This window comes from Pseudopipra pipra, chromosome 1 (assembly GCF_036250125.1).
Source record: "Pseudopipra pipra isolate bDixPip1 chromosome 1, bDixPip1.hap1, whole genome shotgun sequence".
Taxonomy (NCBI): domain Eukaryota; kingdom Metazoa; phylum Chordata; class Aves; order Passeriformes; family Pipridae; genus Pseudopipra; species Pseudopipra pipra.
The window spans coordinates 16,136,315-16,159,878 of NC_087549.1; the positions used below are offsets into that span (position 1 = coordinate 16,136,315).

The 23,564-nt window shown below is 35.6% G+C and overlaps 1 protein-coding gene across 4 annotated transcripts in view; it reads left to right on the forward strand.

Moving 5' to 3' along the window:
* CSMD3 (CUB and Sushi multiple domains 3) overlaps nucleotides 1–23,564 on the forward strand; it is a 605,903-nt gene that overhangs the window by 93,279 nt on the left and 489,060 nt on the right. For all 4 annotated transcript variants that reach the window (XM_064646451.1, XM_064646458.1, XM_064646466.1 and 1 more), the window contains exon 3: nucleotides 12,285–12,397. In XM_064646451.1, coding sequence (XP_064502521.1) covers nucleotides 12,285–12,397 — 113 coding nt within the window. The remainder of the gene's footprint in view (nucleotides 1–12,284; nucleotides 12,398–23,564) is intronic.

Sequence of the window (23,564 nt, forward strand, 5' to 3'; positions counted from 1 at the left end):
AGCACAAAGGGGACTTGAACCCCCTGAAGATACAGACAGTCACGAAGACCCCCGTGCTTCATGGTATGATGTGGTGACGCGGACATTGTCTGAGAGAACACAGCCCACGGAAGATAAGACCCTCGCTTGAAGACAAGTGGCCGAGGGGCTTGGATACCCCCTCGTGTGTACTGGCAGAGATCCAGCTACAGCTGCCGCATGAGAAGAAGAGAACCTGCTGCCCTAGAGACACTGCTGCTCTGAGAGTGAAAAGGGATCTTTTCCTTCTTCCCTCCTGGACTTTTATTTGGAGGGGAGAAGAGATTTGATCCATTGTAAATACTTATGTCATGGTAGAGATAGCTAAGATTGTATATAATGTATTGAAGTATTTATTTGTAAAGTCATTGTAATATATTCCCTTTCCCCCATTTGAGTCTCGTGTGGTGTCTGGAAAACCCATCTCACACTGGGTTGAGATGTGGGAGGGGGTTTGGACTAGGGAATTGGATTTTGGAGCTCTCAAACCATGACAGAAGGAAAATTACTAGGATGTTGCAGTTCAATCTTGCAATACTCTCAGCTGCAATTCAACATCTTTAATTACTTGTCAACATGTACACATGAATGCACACAAGGACACACAAAAACTTAAACCCTAAAGAGATTCAAGCTTAATTGTCTATTATTCAGTAGAGAAGTGTTATCTCTTTCCAATACACTTCTGGGATTTAAAAAATGTTTGTTCTGAATTGGCATGTAAGAAAGACCATTAAAGGTTGTACTGAGTTGACCTTGGCTGTCTGCCAGATGCCCACCAGCCACTCCATCACTCCCCTTCAAGAACAGGACAACAAGAGAAAATAAGATGGAAAAATTCCTGGGTCAGGATAAGTCCAGGAGATCACTTACCGAATAACTTTCTTGGTTTCAACTGGGATAGAATTAATTAGCTCTGTTCTAGCCTAAACCAGGACATAATCACAGGCAAAAATTACTCAATTTCGGGAAAATTATTTTAATTAATTGTCAATTAAAAAGAGAGCAGGATGGTGAGAAATAAAGACATGAACTAAAACATCTTCTCTCCATCCCTACCATTTTCTTCTCAGGCTCAACTTCATTTATCTCTCTACCTTCCCCTTCCCTGAGCAGCACAGAGTAGATGGGGAACGTGGAGTTGTGGTTAGTGCCTAGCTCTCTGCTGCTTCTTTTTGCTTACACTTTTCCCTAGTCCAGCCTGTCCTCCATGGGCTTCAGTAACTTCAGGCAATATCCATCTGATCTTGTGTGGCTAGAGAGGGCATAGATGCTCTAGCGTAGTTCTCCATGGGATGCAGGGGAATCTCTGCTATGTTGCCTGGAGCACCTTGTCCTTCTCTGGTGTTGGTGTTCACAGGTCTGTTTTTCACACTTTTTTCCTCAGTGCTTGTGCAGCATTTTACCCCTTCTTAAATATGTTTTCATAGTGACGCCACCAATTTTGTTGATGGACTCAGGTGCATTCTGCAGTGGGTCCACTGGAGTTGGCTGGAACTGTCTCTGTCCAGCACAGGGCAACTTCTGGCCTCTCCTTACGGAGCCTTCACCACTACTGAAACCTTGGCACCTGCACCCAATGCATGCATGAAATCTGCATATTACAGAGCTTCAGTTTAACTCACTGCCTACATATTAATTGATTTCTTGAATCACGAGATTTTCATATCCTTCCTAAATCTCTAGCTATTCCATGAGTGATATATTGCTTAACTCTGAATGTACTTGTCAGTTACATGTTACATTTCTGAATACTTTTAAATTTTTGGATTAATTAAAGAACTAGTTCAGCGAGGTAATTGAACTTCACCTTGCCAGTTTTAATTTGACACTTTTCAATTTGATTAATCGTTGTGAGTGTGTATCAAGTGAATGACTTGGTTGCCATCATGAGTGATTGTGTGATGAAATCCACCAGAATTCTTTTGGAGCTTATTTGATCCTCATTTGAGTTAGCTACTATTGTTTCTGGACTTTTTAGCCTTGGACATTCTTGGAACTTGCTGTTAGGACATTGTCTGTTCTGCTCAAAGCTCAGAAAGGCATGGTTGCATGGGTAGGTGCATAGAATAAGGATGTGAGAAAAGGCCAGAGCATTGAAAATCTGATAAGAAATTAGTTTTACTCTGGCAGTTAATAAAGCAGTCAGAAATATATAATCATGGAAATATTGTTGATGTTATCCATCAGGTTAGATATAAGACTCTCACATCTTCAGAAACTTAAATTCATATTTAGGATGTAAATAGTGTTCTTTTACTCTAAGAAACATTCAGGTGTACTAATTTTTTTTTTTTAAATGTGAGAGTTTGTTTTTTTTTTTCCATTCTTCGATCTAGCCAAGAAATAAAAGTTTAAGAAGTAACTCAGAAACCCCACCCTAAATGTATACTATAAAATAAGGAAAGTAGTGTGCCTTTGTGTGAATGTGGAATCATAGAATCATTGTGTTCCCTCGGGTCCTATTGCTGCTCACCACAGAGAAGAGATCAGTGCCTGCCTCTCCTCTTCCCCTCAGTAGGAATTTGTAACTGCAATGAGGTCTCCCCTCAGTCTCCTCTTCTCCAGGCTGAACAGACCAAGCGACCTCAGCTGCTCCTCAGGCGGCTTCCCCTCAAGGCCACCTTTGGACACTCTCAGCTTTATATTTTTGTTATATTGTGGCACCCAAACTGCACGTAGTACTTGAGGTGAGGCCACACCAGTGCAGAGTGGGACAATCACCTCCTTCAACTGGCTACCAATTCAGTGCTTGATGCACTTTGTACATCTGCTTGATGTAGAAATGATCTTGTAAGATCTGCATAAAAAATAAATAATGATAGTACTAACAAAGGTTTATAGCATTTTTTTAATGTGGGAATAAGTTTACTTTCACTGCTGTGATGATAAAGAGTAAAACTCATTGAGTTCTACAGTGAAATTTATCTTTCACCATCAGTTTAGCAGATTGACATATTAAACATCATGCTTCTCAGCTTTGGCAACCTCTGTATTTCCTTAGTTTTGTCCTCTGAGATTTGATTTTTTTCCCATCCTTTCTGCTAGCGGTTCTAGAGACACCTTATTGCGGCCTTTCAGTACTTAAGGGAGGCTTATAGGAAAAATAGACAGACTTTTTAGTAGGGCCTATAGTGATAGGACAAAGGTTAATGGTTTTAAACTAAAAGATGGTAGATTCAGGCTAGATATAATGAAGAAATATTTTACAGTGAGGGTTGTGAAACAGTGGACCAGGTTTCCCAGGGAGGTGGTAGATGCCCCATCCTTGGAGTTATTCAAGGTCAGGTTGGATGGGACTCTGAGCAGCTGCATCTGGTTGAACATGTCTCTGCTTATTGCAGGGGACTTGGACTTAAAGGTGCCTCACAACCCAAAACTTTCTATGTTCCATGATTATATTTAAATTAAGGGCTGTGAAAAAGAACTGTCTCTCTACAGAGGTTAGGTCTTTTAAAACAAACCTGAATACTGGTATCATATTCTTTGGACCTGTTCCTTTGCTGGGAGAACAGTGCTTTCTGACTTTGGTGTGTGTCATCAGAGTAAGCATGTTAGAATTGCACGGTCCTCTCTCCTGTGGTATTTGTGGTCGCTTAGGTCTGTTACTTAGATCAGGTGATGGAGGCTGACAGAGTATGTCTCATGGACAGTTAAGGATTGGCCCTGACTGCCCAGAGAGGCTAGGCCATCTCTCTTCTTGTAGATTTAATTGTATAAATCCCTGAACAACCTGGACTGGCCTCACACCTTCCCCTCCTTTGTTTGAGCAAGAGGTTGGAATAGACACCTCCCAAGGTCCCTTCCAACTTGATTTATTCTGTTATCTTGTGCTGTGGAATGAATATTTTTGGATATACAAACAATCTTTTTACAGTAACTTTCACATGTATTTTTCATATTTTCAATACAAAATATTTCCTATTTATTTTTTTGGGAAGATTAATGCAATTTTGGTAAACTGCATGGGAAAACAATAACAGGAGTGAAAAAAATCTTTCACTTGTGGCATTCATGCTACTTTACACTGGATACTGATAGAGTAAAAGATGCTAAAACTGTTAGAGCTGCATCTCAAGCATTAGGCTGTGGAATTTGATATAGAAATCAAACAGCATGAGATATGCTTCAAACTGAATGACCTGTATGCCTTTGTGTGTGAAATATGAACTATCCAGTTTCCAAGAAGGAGCAGAAGCATTGCTTAATATGTTCTGGATCACTTTAAAGGTGCATGGTGTTATTCAAAAGCAAAATATACATAGTTAGCAGTGGTACATAACTTTATGTTTTAAAATAAATTATTTCGTTACTCTTTCATATACTTAAAAGCACTGGTGAATTTAAATAATGTATTTAATGACATAGAAGACATTTTGTTTCATCAAAGATCTTGGTAGTGAAATATATAATTTAATTTTTGAAAGCATATTTCCTTGACTTTCCTAGCCTTTCTGTTGACTACCATTTATGGCTGACTGCTACTGCTACTTTAATAGTTTGCAGAGCTTTTGAAACTTTCTGCTGGTAGATGCTCAGTTTGGTCTTCAGAGATCAGAGAAGCTGTTGTGGTTTAACCTCAGCTGGCTAAAGTAAGCACCACACATCGATTCCCTCACTCCCCCATCAGGGAGAAGGGGAGGAGAAATAAAAGGGTAAAAGTATGAAAACTCATAGGTTGAGACGAAGACAGATTAACAGAGAAAGCAAAAGCTGCACATGCAAGCAAAACAAAACAAGGAATTTACGGCTTCCCATGGGCAGGCGGATGTTCAGCCACCTCCAGGAGAGCAGGGCCCCATCACACGTAACAGTAACTCGGGAAGACAAACATCATCACTCCAAACATCTCCCCTTCCTTCATCTTCCCCAGCTTTGTATAATGAGCGTGATGCCATATGGTACAGGACCTCCTTTTGGTCATTCGGGGTCAGCTATCCCAGCTGTGTCTCCTCCAAACTTCACATTCACCCCCATTCCCCTCACAGTGTGACAGCACAGGAGGCAGCGAAGGCCTTGGCTCAGGGTAAACACTGCTCAGCAGTAACAAAAACATCCCTGTATTATCAGTGCTGTTTTCAGCACAAACATGAAACATATTAGTCACTGTGAAGAGAATTAACTCCACCTCAGTCAAAACCAACACAGATGCTTACATGTCTGATGAATTATTATGGAAGAGACATAGGCAAAAAAGACCACAGCACAGACTGAAGAGAAACAGATGCTAGATTTTACATTGCCATGTAAGAGGGCAGCTAAATATATGACAATCAAAATATGGGGTGTCAGATTGGATACACTGAGAATTCAAAATTCATACTTTGTTAAGTAATCACATCTTCTTTTTAATATCTCAGTATTCAAAATAAGAAAATGCCGTGAATTGTAGAAGTATGGGAATAGGGTCCTCAGAACCAAATATTTGATGAATATTAGACAAAGGCAAAATTGTGTCTAGAAAAAAATACTGCAGAACCCTGTTATTTTGGTCAATTAGATGCTGATCATAACAAATACAGTAGCAAATTAAGTGAGAAGATCATGATTTTATCTTAGAAAATTCAAATAACCAATGCCTTCTGCTGAGGATTTGTTTGGGTTTTTTGTTTATTTGTTTGGTTTTTGTGGGGTTTTTTTAATTAATTCATCAGCATGTGATCCAACAAAACCAAGCCCCAGGAGCACCTTACTAAGTTTAGGATGTTTTTATTTGCCAAGTATTAAAAACCAGATAAATAATAACAGCATAAATAGCAGATACAAAGTTAATGGACATTACAAATGAAACAATTGGTAGAAGGATTATAATTACCTTAATGGGAGAAATCCCCTGGTGATGCAGCTTCATTTGTTTATGTACTGTGGATTTCAAGAATTCTATTCTCTGAGGTTTATCAACTTGCATATGTGTTTCTGAACCCAAAATTTCATCATGGTAGGAAAAGAAAAATTACATTGATATTAGAAAAACAGAAAATATAATTAGAAATACTTCCTGTAAACAGCTAACTATGGAATAACATTTCTGTTGTCTTCAGAAAGTTTGGCTTTATCTGTGGGGAAGATTCTCATTGAATGTATAAAAAAGTTCATTTTACATACTTTTATTTTATATTTGGCATTTTTCTTATTATGCATATTCTTTTTCAGAATCCATCTTCTCCTTATGACATTAAGAATAAACAGTTCTTTGTAGATCAGACTAAAAGTGAGAATGGATGGGCTTTGACACTTTTATTTTGCAGTCAAAGTTATGATTGGTTGACATGTCATGTTTTGCATTTTACATTTCCGCATTATTTTATATAAATTACCGACAAACATTTCTTACACTTTTCAAATTAGACTACAACTCTTCCTGCTGTAAAATTTCTACTAGCTAATAAAAAGTTTATTGTGATGAAGTGAAAGACTACTATTCACTTAAAATCTCTTTGTATACTATCCAATCCAAGCTAAAATCTTCTAGAGGAACTGTATTTTCTTTGGAAATCACTAACACACTTCAGAAAAGCCAGAATTTTGTGGACCTGAAAAAAAAAGAAACTAACAGCAAAACAAAGAGCTGTTAAAATATATTTTTAAAAGCTACATATTTAAAGGAGTGATCAATGCTTTGTCAAGCAGCAAATATCTCAGATCCACAGATAGTGAGGAAATGCAGTCATCTTATTTACCACATCACAATCTCAAGTAAACTATTAATCTAGGAGCACCTTGGTATTACTAATTGAGATTGCTTTCCATAATTTTAACTTTTTATGAAAAGATTGCTCTATTTTGATCCCACAGCTGGGCACTGGTCTTTCCTTAAGGCCTGATGAGTTTAAAGTCCAGCATGCAGGTAACTTTCACTTGATATATGGTTTAAGATTTATCTCAAGAATCAAGGTAAAAGCAGAAAACAAATGATAGATCAAACTTCAGAAATTTCCAGTCAGGACTCTAAAAACTTGAAAACCACAAATCTAAGATGATTTGTCATTTTAAAATGGTTAAAAAAAGAGAGTGAAAGAAATTATAATGGAAATATTGTAATTACTCTTGGAGTCATAATCTTTTAAAATAAAAAAGGAAAACAGATCAGCTATAGGTGCCTTTTTTTTGTGAATCTACAGCACGTGACAGAGTATAGCAACTCACAGGAGGAAGAGACAGAGTGGCACACTGTAAATTACATGTTTGAAAGAAAATAATTATGTCATTTTCAATAATTTACAAAACAAAAAATATTGCTACAGATTTTCATATAGATGCAAACATATCAATATTTGAATTAATGGGGACAGAATATTAATAAATTCTTGCATCCATAAGACAGTTTTGTTTCAGACTCCATTTGACTTCTTCCATTACTGAAAAAAATAAATAAGGATGGAGTCAGAGAATACATATGACAGAGCATCCTTCAAAACTAGTCTCTCACCTGAAAACAGACATCCTTTAGTCACTTTATTTGTACATCAGGAAATTTTCTGCGCTTGCATCCTGAGTAGTTAGAGACATCTGAGGAATCAAATAAAATCTGTCTTATTTTCCCAAGAATTCTTAACAAATAAAAATATAACAGTGAATATAAGAGTTATTATTACTAATCTGCTTCCAATATTGCTAACACTCACGCTCAAAGTAATTATTTAAAAAAAAAACAAACATTGAAAATACAGTTAAAATTGTACAGAATCTTCCAAGAATCTACTTTCTCTGGTGATATTCTCATGCTTCTGATGTCCTTTTGGATCCTCAACTGCTTTGGTTTTCCTCGGGAGGATAAAGTGACACCACAGGGTAGTTATGGCAAACAACCCGTAGGAGTAATTCTTTGCCGAAAAGTATGATGGTGATGATGGAGATTTTCTTCTCTGCAGTCTTGGGTCTACTTGGAGTAATTTAATGACATATCTCATACGACCTTTTCTCTGACTCCAAGGTAATCCCGATTTCTGTTCTCCGTTCTTACACTTCAAGGTGATTAGAAAAACGTTGCCAGATTCATGTTACTGAGACTACTTTACAAAGCATCATAATGTAACATGCAAATAATATCTAAATTCTGAATGTATGTTGCGTTTCCAAATGGCATGTCATCTTTATTTTCACCATATTTAAATACTGGAGTTTTAGAATTTCTATAGACAAGTTTTTCAAGATGAACATCTGATCTTTCTACCATAGAAAAGCTAATAAATAAAAATATCTCTCAACCTTTTCCTGTACTCCCAGAACTGTCTGTAGTCTTGGACACACATAATGTGTCCATTTGTTGTGGGTGTTAAGTGCCTGACAAGCTTGTAAGACACTAGCAAGAACAAAGCAAACATAGTTATTAGTATGCAGTGTATTCATTTACAAATTTTTATCTCTATTCTGTGTTTCATGATACTTTGTAGCTGAACTGCATCACCTCAATCAAATACTCAAGTAGAATGTCACAATTCAAAATTATTTTTTTAAAGAATTGAGACAGAAGGAATTGTGTTTTCTTCTCAGACTTCTGTTGACATTGTCTTTTAGCTCCCATGGTTTCTACCTACATGAGCCAGTATCAATTACTTATAGGATCTCTTTATGAGGTCAGGGAACACTAAATGAGCCAATTCCCAAATCAAAAAGGGAAAGAAGATTAGGACCAGGTGAATGAAAATCCCACCCAAAAATAGAAGAAGAAAGTCCATCTGTCCTAGTATAAATTTCTTCTGCCAAAGTGGTAGGCTATAAAGGAATGATTGAAGTGCGTAACATAAGATGTAGGCACATCTAGAATCCCTAAGGGATCCTGCCTGGCCTCCATCTTTCCAAAAGTACATGGATCTCATGTTGGTCTAATGTCATATCTACCAACTCTGTGCTGACGTTTTAAGTACCTCAGAGTGTCTAAAACTGCAATAGACAGTCCCCTGAATAAATCCATTAGATATTTTAAATTTTGAAAAAGTTGATACAAATGGAATGAAATATACAAAGAGAAAGTAAGATGGAAAATTGCTGTAGATAAAGAAACCCTCAGCTTCGATGGGAAATGTAAATTTTAAACATGTCTGATATGCAGATGATACCAGTTTAAGGAGATGACTTCTTGTTTTGCATGTGTTCCACCTTTTTTTTACTTGTATGGGGTACTCAGACATTTAGTTATGACTGCCTTGAAGAAGTGGCAATCAGGCCTATGCACGTACATTATCTTACTGGTATTTTGCTGCTTATCTGACATATCTGTGCTGCAGTTATGATGTGCTTGCTATGTTTCATTTTAAAGGGCAGTGGAAACTATTCTAGCTAACATTGTAGAATTTAACATACAAATGGGACTTAAGCTCTGAGGTCAATGCCTTGTACCCAATGATTATTACTCAAGTATTATTTCAGTTGTCTGAGTGAATTACATTACATTCCTTTCTGAAAATCTTTGGTGTTTTACTGAGTGATATTTGCATGTGATTTTTTTCTTAATTAAAAATTTTGATGAATTTTGCATCTACTAAGCCGGGAGTAAAACCTCTGCATTTCTTCCTATCAGTTTAAGTGTAGCAACCAAATTAAGGAAACAAGCTGATCCTAAGTGCAGCATAATGATCGTTATAAAAGGCCCACCCATGAAAGCTAAATGGTATCAAATGGCTCTTATAATGGTCTGTTTTTCATGAGGAGCTGTAATGTTTGCTATGTTAGTAATATATGTGTTCAGTTTAAAAATCCCCTACCCATCTAAGCTGTGCATACGTACCACTCATAAAATTAAATACTTGGGGTAACTATGTATTTATTTTCTGCTGGATATGTGTTTATATCCACAAGTCTTTAAAAGTATTGAGTAGCTAAATAGATACCAGGAAGATCTACTGTGTGATGCAAGTTAAAGTTTTATTCAAATTATTGGTTTTGGTTTACATTAGATCAACTTGTTTTGAAGTGTTGATACTTACCAATGGATTAATGTATTTTTTGGTTAATGACCAAGCTGTTGGGAAAATTGCATTGATACTGACTTATCAAAGAATTATGTATATGCCTGTTTGGGAGACATGATCATTTGATTACTTTGTTTTACTGTTAGGAAAAAAAATCTCATAACCAAATAAAAAATACATTTCCATAATCCTAAATATTCTGTAAATAATTCTGCATCTTTTCGTATCAACATAAATTCTTTAATCTAGTCTTGGTTTAGTGACATTATTCATAAGACTGCCAATGATAAAACAAGGAGTAGGTTTCTAGATACACACACTGATGACTTGCTACATATAAAATATGTATATATACTTCTTTAGGGGCCATTGCTTCTTTTGTTCATTGTTTTAAATTTTCTGGTTATGTGATGTGAGTACTATTATAATTTGGCTTTCATACCTGTCATGACTGTAACCAATGACATACATTGGCTATTGTATTGTAGTGGAGTTATTATGTTTTGGTTTGTTTTTTTTTCAAAAGATTGCTTAAGAAAAAACATCTATAGAGTATCATTAATTTAGAATATCAAGGACACCAGGTAGATAGGCATCAAAGAACAATAAAAAACTTTTTAGGATCCCCACAGCAAATAAGTCTCATGGTAAATTACCGGTACACTACATAGAACTCATCTAAAGGTATCTTAAATCTAAAAATAAATAAAACATTAAGTAAATGTTAATATTGCAATTACAATTTTTTTTAGCTAATAATTTCCTGACCTTTTGAATTTTGGGCTTCTCATCACTCTATGTCCTTCACACTGATGAGATTAGAAATACTGATAATGGTAGGACATAACTCATCAGTTAATTTGCAATTTCAGAACAAGACTGAGACTGAATTTCAGTACAAGCAGCAGCAAATGTATTAAAGCACCAGTAAACAGCATTGATGTTTGTAATACTTCTATCAAGCAAAATTAAATATATATGCCATTTATTCCAATAAAAATATTAGAGTTTACAGTTTTTATGAGAGTCCTCAAGACCAAGCTATGTAGCTATTTATATAGTTGTATTTAAAAAAAAAACAGACCAACACCAACCTAAAAAAAAACCCAACAAAACAAACTAAACCAATCCTCCCAAATCCTAAACAAACAAAAGACCACAGAGAATTTGTTATAAGAATGGAAAGAGAAAATGTAAATCTTGAGCAACCTGGACTAACTGACTTTAAGCCCACTTTGAACAGTGAGTTGAACTACTTGAGCTCCACAGGTCCCTTCCGATCTAAATTTTTCTGTAATTCTAAATTCAAAGTAAAAAGTACAATAAGGGATCATTTTCAAACACATGAAAATAATTTTATGTCAATCATTAATAAAATAAGTCATCCTAATCTGCTACACAATTTTTCACACATGGCTAACTGGTCTCTAAAGATATGTCTGAATTTCGCTGGTGAGTATATACAGCTAAATTCTTCAGCTTGTTCTTTAGGCAATTTCGACAGGTAAATGGGCTTTGTTAGTCTAGTATGAACCCTGATGAGGTTATTCTCCTAGAATTGAGGAAATTAAGTGTTAGCACGTGAACATCAAATGAAAAGAATGTGTAGAAGTGAGTATCAGCAGAGCGTATCAGCAGTGCTGAGTACACAAAGACTTTCCTTGCATCTGTGTCTCAAGCATAGTGGCTTTAATAGAACAAAACAAAACCAAACATACAAACAACACCAAAACCACAAACTCTAACAACACTGTAATTCCTTGCAAGGGAGCTTTCTGTATGAATATGTGATTTCATGATGATGTTCCTTGCATTTCCTCTTGAAATCATAAATTTCTTCTCTGAGACTAAAGTGCATAGTTTAAATAATATTAAATTCCCTCATTAAAGTGAATCATGATCCCCTTTCTTTCATCATATTACTGTGTAAAAGTTCAGCTCCTACAAATTTTAACAGAGACCTGTGTAAAATATGCACTGCAATACAATTTTGAACATAACTCTAAGGAGTGTAAATTGTCTGGTGGTTTGTGATTTGCTTGGTTGTTTTATTTCTTTCGTCTACTGATAATCTGAACCATTTTTAAAGTTCAGTTTCTATATCTTACTATCATCTGTATTAAATATATTTTTCTCAAACTGATGTACCTTACCTGGTTCAGTGTCCATGAAAGACGGTCAAATTTAACATGAATGCCTCAATTATCATATAAAAATAATTTTTTCAAGTAATATAAAATATATACTTTTAAGCCAGTTGTGCTTTTGATGATTAAATATTGTTTGAAAGCAACCTGTCACACACATTTTTTTTTTCAGGCAATTAACCATGAGTTGCGCTTTTTTGTTTCTTAGGTTAACAGGATTTCATCTTCCTCCACCTGTGACAAGTACAAAATCTGTATTTTCACTTCGCTTGACAAGTGACTTTGCAGTTAGTGCTCATGGGTTTAAAGTTTACTATGAAGGTAAGACATTTTTAACAAAATATTCTGTTTTTTTTTTCTTTCTGAGCTCTATACATAACAAAACAAAACATCCCACAAAAATTTATACAAATACACATTTATAACCTTATCCAAGTTGCAATATTTGCTTTTCATGCAATCATTCAGATGCATAGATTCACATCTGAAACTAAAACATTTAAAACTCTACCATATATAGTGCCATACAGACACAAAATATTTTATGACTTTACCTTCAAAAATGGCAAATTATTTAAGTTCTGAAAAACTTAACCATAATCTATCTGGTCCTTCTAACAAAAGCTTATTCAAATTGACATCAACACATTGCTAGTTACGCTCGAATTTCTCTAGATAGTGGAATTTATATCTGCAAGTTTCATGGACGAATTCCTTCTCATATGTTGACACAGGGGAAATGCTGACTCAGTTCTCTGAACTGACGCAAAGCTACTTCCCTATTGGAATTTTCACAATTGTCTGCAGTTTTCACACAAACATTAAGTAAATGAGCTGGAATATATATTCCTGAAGTCCAGAAGTTCATTGTATTGTATGTATGTTGCAGGAAGGATCTTGTTTGTAATCAAACTCACTTGAGTGGTGTTTCAAGAGTTGTTTATATCATGCATTCTCTTTTTTCTATCTATTTCTTGGTACTGCGACGATGAACTCTAACTTGTGTTTATAGGATATACAAAGAAATTGTTGTTTTTCTCTTTTTCTTTGCTATTGTTCTTTGTGTTTTGGTTTTTTTGATTTTGCATTTTTTTTCCCCATCTTTTTTTTTTAAGACACTTGATGTAAAGACACTTGCTCTTTCTGCTTCTGGTAAGTGTCTCCATCATCCAGACAGTAGCTATAATAAACTGCCTGGAGAAGTTTTGAGGCTGTTGTTGTTCCCTGCTTGGTCCCATCTGCAACAGAAACTAATCTCTGAGAATGTACCTAGCTGAGTAACACTTTGATAGCTAGGAAAATATCCAAAAATTAGTAATACAATGGAGGGTGGCCACAGAAATACAGCCCAGAGTCACTCTGTAGTAAAATGTCTTCAGCCATCGATATAGTCTACCTTAGGTACGATGCATTGGAATACTATTTAACATAGAAATTCCCTCCTACATATCAAGATATGAAATGCAAAACATAATATTCATGCTTTTCTTGTCCCTTGAGTTATAGAAAATAGCTGAAATGGTTACGCACTATCTTTTTTTTCTGGCTTGCACAAAAACAAGAGGTAATCTACAAAAGAGAAATTCAGGCTATGTGTAACTGGTTTTGGCTAGTTTGTAGCTACTCAGCAGTCTATTAATTTTTCAAGTATTTGGTAACTTTGTTCAGCAGTAACGTTATTAAAAAATGTTCTATTAAAACGTATGTATGCAATTCCTATGGTTTTTCAACTATGCAAAATGTATCTCTCATGCTTCTTGAGTTCACTATATATGGTATCAGCTGTTGTTCTTATAAACTGTTTGCCAAAAGATTTTGCACTACTAATGCTAACAGACAACATAGTATGCATCTCAGTTATGACAAAATAATTAAATCTAAAATGGAAGATCAACAATAGACCAGTTCGTGCATATGACTGTCTCCTCACATAGTTCTTTTCTAGGTTAAAATAACATGCTGAGTAATAGAACTCAAGCTCCTAAATCAATGTCAAGTCTAGGGAAATTTTACCTTCAATCACAGAAATCAGCATTTTAGAACAAAATATAAACTTGTTTTCTTGAACTTGATATTAATCTTTTTTGAAACGGAGGTTTTATTTTGTGAAATTAAGAATTTGAAGAAGTTAGGCTAGATCCCAGAGTTTTAATTCAATGATCCTTCCACAGCCAGATCTACTGTTTTAAGACCTGCATCAAGGCAACTTCATTCAACTAGAGAATTTTTCTGTAAATACCCATTTTTCTGACTTCCTGTGAAGCTACCTGTCTTTATACCCAGACAGCAAAGAAATGAAAGCTCATTACATTACATTCATTTCATGTATCCTTCCTTGACGTGAGAGAAAAGATGTATTTAAATGAGAATCACATCAGGGCAATTTCCATTTCTTATCTTGTACTCTTTCTGAATGTGTATAACCCTGCAATCAACATTTTAAGTTCTGGTTCTTCCTAGTATCCAATTTTCAAAAATTTTGATTGCCCAGTAGCTCCTTCTTAGCTTCCTGATGAAACATCTGCATACTTAGTACCCCTAAATATCAGACCACATAATTTCATGCTTCATTATGGATTTGTAATTTGAAATTTAAGACAGAAATAATTAGCAACCTGTCATTGCAATAAAGCAAAATGATAGAGGTGGAATGAGAGGATAGAGTGAGCAGTAGAGACATATCTCTGAAGGGATTAGACCTAGTTATGATTTGAAAGAGAGGGAACATACATTTCATAATCAGAGATAATTTAAAACACTTTGCTTTGAAATGCTTGGAAATAGAAAACATAGGTAGATGGTTATATGGGATGCATTACTGTTCACTATTAAAAAAAAACCCTAAAAACAAAGCCTGCAAACATCTCTTTCTCTAACTTCTTATGCTCTTGACAAATTTGCAGTTGAGCTGAAAGTTGACAAGAAACTCCAGAGTACCTGACAGAATCTGTAGGAAATATGAATATGTGATGAATTTTCTTGATCATAACACAGTGGAACATAGTCATTTTCTAATCTCCTGAGAATAAAAATGTGTATGAAAAGATATAAAATTATATCATTAATAGAAAGACTATGCTGATGCACCATATGGGAGCCATTGCAACTGCATTTAGTCAAACCAAGTGCACAGGAGACCGCAGAAATGCCCACTCTAGCTTACTAACATCAGTATCATAAGCCTTAGTCTTTACTTTGTGTCCCACCATCCATGTCTCCTCTCCTTCCTTTTCTCCTCACCCTCATTCTTTCCTCAATATCAAGTGGCATATTTGAGTTATTTTTGGTACACTATGCACATACTTCTTTATGTTCAATTTCTTTATTATTTGGAAAAGAACACATCTGATAAATATACCTCTCTATCTAGCACAATACCCTTGGAGAAAAATGATTTCATGAGAGAAAACTGGAACAAATTACCCAAAAGAAATAGACTTCACTTACAGTGAGAACAGAAAAGGAAAAACTGGAGCTACAATAATTACCAGCAGTAATTTATAATTTTATTTCTGTCTAGTGACACAGCATTGGTGGTTGGGGTGAGAAATGGGGAAGTTCTAAGTTTCTGATCCTGTGCCTGATTTTTTCGGGAGAGGTTTCTGGCACTTTTTTTTTTTTTTTTTAGTATCTCTCAGGCTCTGTGCAACATGTGTAGATATTAATGTATGGAGGAGAAATGCTATACTTAATCATCTATTTGATAATTTAGGCTAAGTCACAGTGCAGCTGTGTCCTTTTTATTTTATTTCTGATGAGATTATTTGGTTTCAAAATAGAAGAATTTGATGCACTTTTCCATTTCCTGTTGTCCTAAGATACATAAGCAGCTTTATTCATTGAGAGTACAGGAGGGGAAATACAGCTGCTGAGAAAGAAAGCAGCATAGCAGCTTGGCCCATACAGCAAGAGGCTTCAGTGGACCTAGCCCTGCTTTGAACAGTGCTTCTTTTGTTCTTACTGTGTTATTTTACAGCTACTAAACAGGTAGCTGACATTACTAAAATCATTGATTCCATTAAGAAATTTACTGCTAGAATTTATGATAATCTTTATTCAAGGTAAATATGATAGACATGTTTGTGCTATCCTAGTGGTCATGGTAAAGAAAAGAAGAATTTAATATATAGGTTATCCTTATAGTGAAAACTCTGAATGTCCTGGAGGTGAATTGAAATTATTGATAATAGTTGTATGAAATGTAACTTTTTCTGGTTTGTACTGCTGCACATCATTTTAAAGCTGAATTGTAAAACTGAATTATTAGACACTGTATGAATAATGAAATGGTCTTCATGTTTGTACTGGACTGTTGCTATGGAATTTAGCAATTCTGCTGAAATGTTTTTAAGAGGGTTTTGAGAACAATTTTAAAAATTTCAAGAAAGATCATGTCTTTATGGATAATGGGAGATGGGGGAAGGAAAGAAGGTAGCAGATGGTGTTTATTAACAGAACAGGATTTCCATCTAGTGACTTCTAAGGACCTATCATGCATTTCTTTCAGCAATATAAAGAAAAATTGGTAGCTGATGTACAGGATTATTGAAGCGTGTAGATCAGAAATACTAGTAGGACTTAAATGTGCCAGGATGTGGATGCTAAAAATAATTTTGGCAGTTGGTATAGAGCTAGAGAATGAACAAACAGAATAACCTATTTTTAGCTCTCCTCCATATCAGAATTCAGAAATGTGGCTACACATAATCTAAAGCTTGGATTTAGGTAAGGTTCATGAAGTACTAGATGTATTAAGCTAATAATATCACTTCTAACTTAGTATAAAATTTAAAAGAATACTAATGAATTATTGTTTAGCGTTGGAGTGCTCTCTACAAGAGTCCACTGAAGAATTGTTTGCCAGTTTGGAGTTGTAAAAGCCACAGACTTTAAGCTGTAAAGTTGTCATCAGGCTTACTACCTGACAATATTATAGGCTCTTTTTGTTGCTGCTGTTTAGGTTTTGCCATAACTGTTGTGGGTATGGCTGCCCTCTGTCATTACATTGTTTCAGCAACCCCTTAATAAAAATGGAATCAAATTGAATTTGCCTAAAATTTTGGAAAGGGAAGGGAAAGGTAGGAAAATTTAAACAGAGAATGATTAAATTACATAAACAGATACATTTCTAATGGAAACTCCTGTTTTGACAACCAAACTTATTAAATCTAACAAGAAAACATGCTAAATATAAGGCAATCTATATTCTCTATTTTTACTTCCATTCAACCTGTTGGATAACAAGAAGAAAATAAAGCTGCTGGAGTTTCTATCTTTTGTCTGAATGTATGAATATCTACCACACTGTCTACAAAGTCCCATAGAATTATCTAACATATCCTTCTGATCTTGGAATACTAGCTTGGATGGAAAACATTCCACTATGCCTGCTCATGGACTTGTATCTACTCTCCACAGCACATGATACAGTGATAAAATTACTGTATATTCAGGGAAACGGAAAACATGAAAGGTACTTATCAGACTTTGACTTCATTGTACCATTCTTCAAGATAGTCATTAATGTGGTAGATAGTTCTGAACTCCCTTTTTATAAGGAAGGTAAAGTTAACATTTTGCAATATTTAAAAATTAATTTAGCAAATGAAGGGAAGTTATAAAAGCATAACAAAGTTTACAGAAAGATTAAATAAATATTTAAGCTATAAGACATGATGCTAGGTCATGTTTTAAAGTGATTTTTTATAATGATGTGTTTGCAGTGTAACTCAGATAAGAGACATAAAGTTGTACAAATTTTGTGTTATGATAAACAATAGCAGGATATTGCCCTGAGTTTGATCCTATTATTAGTACTTCAGCATCAATCCAGACAAGAACAAGCAAAACAAGAAGTCTATTAAATTTTTTGAAATATCTCAGGTATTTTATGTGGAAAAACTATACATCAATATTCTTTCCCATGTATTATACAGAGATGAATAGCCACATGATATCTTCCTAGACAGTGTTTTCTTAAAATCATGAGTAACTTTTCCAAAATACACTCTGTCACTTAATAGTGTCACTAAATGAAATAGATACTAGCTGGGAAAATATGTTTTTTTCTTTCAGTTCACCCAGTGTCACCTGAGAGTCACAATATGTTATTCCCTCAGGACTATCATGCTAATCCTAGTGCCAGATGTACCTGTAAAACTGTAGCACAGAAGACAATCACCCTTTATGAAATCAATACTAGGTGGCCTTGGCACTTCTACCTATATTACCTATATATTATATTGGTACCACCATTCCTGTATAGATCCAGAAGGAGTAAAGAAAAGTAACCCTGTGGATTTAATCTGTTAAATTCTTATAGCATTTCACACCATTTTCTTGATACTCAAAACACTAATTTGGATTTGACTAAAGAATAACTCCTGGAAACAAATTTAGCTCTTGACAATATCAAGCTTTAGGAAAACTTTCTTTGATTACACAGATCACCCTGCCTCACTTAGAAGTAAGACTTTTTAATTCTGATTTTGGAACTTCCAGCCACTGGCTTTTGTTCTGCTTTTATCTACTAAATTACAGAGCCCTTAGTATTAGCATCTCTGAGTTCTTATGCAGGTTCTTAAGTACTGCAATAAAATCACACGCTTCAGAGTACTCTCTCTCTTTAATATGGGCTTTTTAAGTCTTAACATAAAGCAATTTGTTCCAAATACTGAATTATTTTGTGCCATTCTTCTGCATTTTCATAATTTTGTGAGTGTTGTGTGAAAAAGGGCTCTGGTCAGTACACTCATCTGGCTGAGCCCTGCACATGATCACTACTAGTCCTATCTTCTTGTTAAATGTTTTTTTTTAACTCTCAGAGCAGTCTTGCTCTCTTTCCTGGGGGTGGGGGGGTTTAAAAGGCTGAGTGCCACTGGAGTGAAGGCTACTGGAGCCAGCCTGGGGGTGTAGGTGACCCTGGCCTGTGGTATCAGCTGCTGGAAAGAGTGGGGTCTCAGTGCCATCTACTGGAGTGGGTGGGGGTCTCATCTGCCACCAATGGGGTGGGAATGATATGAATCCCAAAGAACAGCTGTTGGGAGGATACAGCATGAGTGAAGCAAGTGAGGGGCTCAGCACCAGCCCTTGGAACAGATCATGTGACAGGTACTGAGATCCTGTGACAGATACTGAGGCAGTGTCAGGGTAATTGCATGTGTCACTCACCAGCATACTTCCAGGTGGACTCACCAGTGGGCAGGAGGTTCTGGATATGGGATGAGGTATCAGGTGGGCTGAGAGTCTATGATGGACAAGTGTGTCAGTACTTCATGTTTGCTAGTGGGCATCAAGCTGGACCAGTCAGTGAACAGGGGACCCATGGGTCCAGTAAAAGGGCCTGCCCTGTTTGGGCAGGGGTGCCAGGCAGACAGAATGTACATATGCTTGTGAACTCAGGTTCACAAGCTGCATGTGCACCTTCATGAGTGGCCTACTGTGTCTGCCAGACAAAGAGGGGACTTGGCTTCCAGTGTTCAAGTTGAGGTGGATGCTGTTGAAGGCAGAGCCTGGCCTGTGCCAGTCTGTAGCCTGTTGTGTCAGTGTCTTGTATGTGTCTATGTGTTTCTCTGTGATGCTTGCTCAGCTGTGTAACTGGTTAAATCTACAAATGAAAAAGCAGCAAGGAGGTCCATTGGCTTGAGTCAGACATCACCAGGTCTCAAGATGCCCCAGAGTGGGGTCCTGTGACCAGGCAAGATAAATATCCAGGCCCCAGAGCTGCTGGATTCAGTGGCCACTTATAACATCCCTTCGGATCCTTTAATGTCATTTGAGTTCATCAAACAAATTGGCCCTAGGTAAGTCTGTGCTGACTATTCCCAATTAGCTTAATCTTTCAGGTGATGGAAAATGGATTACAAAATTGTGCTCTTTAGGCTACTTTAGGCTACTTATGGAACTGAGGGAAGGGTTACTAGTTTATAGTGCCTGTGGTGATCCCTCTTGCTTTCGTTAGGACAAGTGTATCACTAGTCTGTCTAATCATGAAGGACTACCACTGATTGCTATAACTTTCCATGGGTTACTGGCAGCAGCTTTTCAGTCGTGGTGGGACAGCTCTTCTGGTACCCTTGGGTGAATCTATGAATGTCAATATATTCAACTTCTCAATGTAAACCCAGAACTGACTACGTCTCTCCTTGCCAACTGGACTGATACATTCCTTGTGAGGAATGATGCGCTTAAGGCATAGAGTTCTTTGGTCTTTTCCATGTTGTATATTGTTGTCTGTTCCACTCACTTTTCCCTGCCTATTTTTTGCTGCTAGCATACTTGTAGAATCGCTTTGTATAACCCACAACACCCCTCACTTGTATGAATGCCTCTTGTACTTTGACCTTCTTCATTTTGTCCCTAAGTACTAAAGCCCCACTTCTATACGCCTTTCTTGTTGTCTATCCTTTTTTTTTTTCCAATTTTTTTGGTCCATTCTTCTTTGCTTTCTAGTTCATTAAGAATCTCCCATGTTAACCTCATGAGTCATTTGCCAAAGTTCACTTCCCCTTAAAATAGTTGGGATGTCATTTAAAAAAATCAGCCATCTCTCTGCCTGCCCTTCTTCCTCATAATTGCTTCCCAGGAGACTCTGCTTAAAAATTCCCCAAATAAATCCAAATATGATGTCTTAAAGTCTAGTGTCCTAATTTTAGTACTTACTTCTCAGCCTTCCTTCTAAACCTGAGCTCAATTTTCTTCTCTTCTGCTTTATTGTTAGGTCCCTGTCCCTTGATAGGACTATTTTTAAAGGCTCTCCTTTGAGTTAAAACAGTCCAGTTGCAGTTATGTTCTTTTTTGCCTTGGTCAGGTAGTTTAATTTCTTCCCAGCAGCCCTACTTCATCTTCGGATGAGGTACTATGATTAAGAAGACCAAACCCTTGAAGGCAACTCTGCAACTAGGCATTGGTCTGCTGAATGCACCAGAAGGATTGAAAGGGATACAACACCATCAGGGATCACATGCCCCTCATTCTTCTCCTCAGAATCCCATACCAATTTTTGATCTGCTTAAGGTTTCCTTTGGCCATGTTATTATCCCTCACATGGGTGAATAGCATGGAGTATCAGTCGTGAAGCTGAACAAACAGCAATTGCTCTGTGAAATTATGTGTCTGGGCTCCAGGAAAGAAGTACCTGGTCCAAGATTAGAAGCCTGGTTGCAGGCAGGGAACTGTGTCATGCAGGAGGGAGCATCTAACCACTAGTACCTCTCAAAGGTCATGTGGATGAGTCTCATTATTATCAGTATGCAAAGTAAGTTAAAGATTGCTTTTGCTGCCAAATTTGTCATCCTATTTTTGAGAGAATACATGATAAAATCATCTAGATAGACTTCTCCTTCCCTTCCCAGTCCTTTCATTTAAAAAATAACATATAATTTTTAGGAAGAAAACCTCATAGACATGTGCTTGATTATAGACTTAGTGTTTTATTCTATCATAATTAGCAGTTAGACTTTAGTGGTTATCTGTTCAGTGCTAAATTTTCTTTGATAAATCTTAAAAAATAAATAAATAAAAAGGTTGATTGATTAGAGGGCCACAGAATATGCATAATTTCGTGCCAGCTGAAATGAATGGAAATATATTTATTTGTTTTAGCATCTTCAACAAAGTCATTCTTTGAAAGTTGAAAACCAATTACAAAACTATCATTTCTTCTGCCTTGAGAAATGCTTAATTATTAGAAAAATGAGATGTCTCTCCCTTAGTTGGTAAAAATCTGCTTACTATTTCAATGTTTTCTGTTTAATTTCTTTCTTTCAGAATAATGTTGTTAAATAAGCCATACTTGTCAGCTTATTGTACTGTAATTTGTCATTTTGATACATGCCTCATATTGAAGTTTAACTAAGATAGTGATTAATTTGAAATCTTAATTATATGACAGACTTCAGTTTTTTTCTTGTATTTTCAATGTCATTTTTCATTTAAAAACTAATTGAATACACACTACAAGTCTTGAAAGAAATTTCCCAAGAGATTCCGAGGTTTTCTTGGTGAACTTATATTCTTCAGCTACTGGACTGTCATATTATTAAGATAAGTACAATACCCTGACAAAATCTAATTTAAGATTCACATTTTGATCCCATGTCTAGACAAGTAGTGATAACTGTAATCTAATATAGCTGAAACAGTACTCTGCAGGAACTAGTATATACTGCTCATTAAAGTATCAAATTAAATGCAGCTCCATGTTTATAAGCAGTTACTTCCTTCATGCTTTTTCTAAGTTAGAGTTCAATGAAATTTTCAAATAGTAATACACAATAGCAGACTTTGAAATGTCTATACAGTTTATAAAAATGGAGTTGCTGAAAAGTGGCACTTACACCTCTAGAACTACATGGCTGAATCCTTCAATCTGCATTTGATATTTGATGGCATTTTTGCTTTGATTTACGTTAGCTTTGATAAAACTTTTTTATCAATAATATCAAAATACACAGATCTGCAAGAACAGGTTCAGAATGCTCAGCATGCTACTTAAAAATTCTCCAAAAGTAAGTCAGTAAGAACTCTACAGATGGAGAGATTTATTCATGAAGAGAACATGCATTTAGACAAGAATGTACTATAACCTAAGAAGAGACTCAATTTGTCATAAACAGATTTTCAAAGTTTGCCAGTTTTTCACATGTACGTTAAATTCATATTTGGACACTTTAATCAGTAACAAGATAGTCATACTTATCTGGATACTCATGTTATCCAGAACAATACTGCTATAACCATTTAGGGGTGATTATGATGGTTATTTTATTTTAACAGGAAGAGAAGAACAATTGCTTACTCAGCACTGAAAATCTCTTCCTATTAAAATAAAATAAAATTTGTTAAAATTGTATTTTGGAAGATATTTGCTTTTTTGATCAGCTCTTAGCAGAGAAATTCTCATTAGCCTATGAGGTCATACAGGAAAAACTTTGTAAATTTAGACAGCTTTGAGAATGGATGGATAATAATGCTGTGAACTAAACGGTCAGTCAAGTGCCTTAAAATTTAAAAACAAAAAGTTAAAATAATTGGAAGCAATTTATTATTAAATAAAAGTTAATATATATATATGTAAATAAAATAATTAAATAAAAGTTAAGATTAATTTTCTGTCTCTTCTCCCTTGAATCCCTATCTGAATAACATAAAGAAAAAGCCATTCCTTTTTCAGGTGGTTGGCAGCAGGCCACTGAAATCTCATGGACCATAAGTAGCACATTACAACTCAAAATTATTTATCTAAGCTACTTATCTAAGATACATACTATAGATGTAGTTGGAAAAGTTGTCGCAAAATGTTGGCACAAGTTTAAAACTTCTTTTTTAAATGCAGCTCTACATTAGACATCCTTTAAAACTCAAAAGCTAAGCTATTTCCTTTAAACAGAGACTCATTCTAAGAAAAAATCATAATGAATTCTTGATTTTTGATGAATTTATTAATTCTTGATGAATTCTTGATACATTTTTTTTATGTAAAACACTA